General features: G+C 48.4%; 1 protein-coding gene across 1 annotated transcript; it reads right to left on the bottom strand.

Moving 5' to 3' along the window:
• On the bottom strand, positions 1–1,634 carry LOC130717878 (F-box protein At5g50450-like). The gene is made up of 3 exons (XM_057568272.1): positions 1,334–1,634; positions 1,093–1,255; positions 1–1,002 (listed from the first exon to the last, which is right to left on the bottom strand). Exons 1-3 carry the CDS (start codon positions 1,477–1,479, stop codon positions 340–342), a joined length of 972 nt encoding a protein of 323 aa, XP_057424255.1. The 5' UTR covers positions 1,480–1,634; the 3' UTR covers positions 1–339.
• Positions 1,635–2,040: the final 406 nt, after the last annotated feature.

Raw genomic sequence — 2,040 nt, 5'->3', positions numbered from 1 at the left:
AAAAAACAAATCTCGTGCGGATACTATCCACTTAATGTGATCACATACTCGAGGGATTAATTTTAACTCGAGGAATTAGTCTCATGACTACTGACCGACTGATATCTTAGGGGAATAAAAAAACAAGAAAAACAGATTTGAATAAAGAACTTTGTGATCTTCGCTAGGCATCTAGCTAACAGTAATAATTTTCAAGGATTTTCTCAAAGATAAAAAAATAAAATAAAATTCCCTAGCTGTACACAGAATCAAAACGTTCATCAAGTTCTCCAATTCAAGCCCTTTACCTTTTCTTTATTCTCTCTATTTTCCTTTTTTCTTTTTTTCCAACCTCGCACCTCAAACGACATCGTTTTGCACAACTACCTCATTTTCCACGCCCGCACCACCGTCACCGCCACCGTCCTCAACCCACTCTTCCACCGGCGCACACTCCATCTTGTGCCGCAACTTCCAATCCAGCGCCTGACACCCCCGCGAGCAGTAATTCACCTTCCCGCAAACCGAGCACCGCCGGAACTCATGCGGCCGCGTCTCCGGCCGGCCACACCCAATGTGACCGCACATCCTCAGCCCCTCACCTAGCTCTCCCCGCCCCGACGCAAACCACTCCCTGAGAAACCAATTCGCCGGATGCACCTCCGGCACCGCCACGCCGTAGTCACTCATCAACGGCGCCCTCGTCACGGCGCGTAAAACCAACGCAAGCTCCCGCAGGTTCGCCTGCACGAGCAAACGCCGCCCCTCCGCAACGTTCATCTTCACGCCGTAACCGTCCTGGAGACAATGCCCAAGCTCCCGGAGCGCGTCGACGTGACCTAGCAACGACGCCCGCGCCGACAGCGCCACGCCGGCGCGTAGATCCTTCTCCCGCTTAGAGGCTCCACTTCCATTAAACTGAATCACCGCCAGCGAGTACAACGCCGGCGCGTGCAGCTTCATCGCCGCCTTCGCCATTAACGAGAGCCCGCTCCTCCGATTCTGCAGACAGTAAAATCGGATCTGCAACAACAAAAATCAAATCAATACAATTTCAATCGTCATTGAACTTGAACGGTTACGGTGGCGACGGTGACGGGGACAGATACTAACCATTCCGAGAGTGTAACAGGCGTCGACGTTACCGGCGTTGGCACAGTGTTTGAGAAAGCGGTGAGGGCTTTCCGACCAGTTTCTGGGGTTGACGGCGAAGACTTTGGGTCCGGCTTTGGATAACACCAGGCGGTGGAGGCCTAACTGGTTGAGTCTCTTGCATCTGTTTTTTGCAATTAAGAAATCATCAGAGAAGAAATCAATGGGGGAAGGAAAGGGGAAGAGAGTGAGAGTGGCTTACGTGGAGAGGATGCTGATGAAATCGGAGGGAGAAGAAGCGGTGGCGGAGAGCTTGGAGAGAATGAAGACGACGAGATCGTCGGGGAGGTCGTCGAAGAGGTTGTGCTTGAGCTTCTTGTTGGGTTGTTGTTTCAATGGCCTTCTCATGTTCTTGCATTCAACGAAGCTTTGAGGTGTCGGTAATGGAGGATGGTGGTGGCGCGTGAAGATGACGATGCAGTTGCAGTTACAGTGCTGTGAATTATGAATGAGTCTGCCTCTGTTTGTGTGTAACGGCGAAACGAAGGGGAAAGAAAAGAGGGGTTGGTTTTATATTTGAAGACCAGCTTCACTGCAAAAGCTAGGGGCAGGGGCCCACGTATCACAAGGGTCGGTTTTCTAGAAAAAATTAAAATTGTAAGAAAAAGTAATACTAATAATTTTTTTTTAGTATAAACATCCGGTACTCGGTCACCCTTTAGATGTCGTCAGATTTAGGATTCAGTCAATTTAAGGCTCTTCATCTATTCCCAAAGTGTATTTATTGTATGAGGATTAAGCTCGAGAGTTCTTTCCACACACTCAACTGAGCTATTCGTCTTGGGTATAATACGAATAATTTGTGATAATGGAGTGTATAATGTTGATGATTAGGGATGATGATAATATTAATAGGGGACAGAGGGGTGGTGATTTGTATGTCGTAACGTGGGATTCTCTTTCTTACAT

Source organism: Lotus japonicus, chromosome 1 (assembly GCF_012489685.1).
Source record: "Lotus japonicus ecotype B-129 chromosome 1, LjGifu_v1.2".
NCBI classification, from domain to species: Eukaryota; Viridiplantae; Streptophyta; class Magnoliopsida; order Fabales; family Fabaceae; genus Lotus; species Lotus japonicus.
This window is presented reverse-complemented; position numbering and strand designations above follow the sequence as displayed.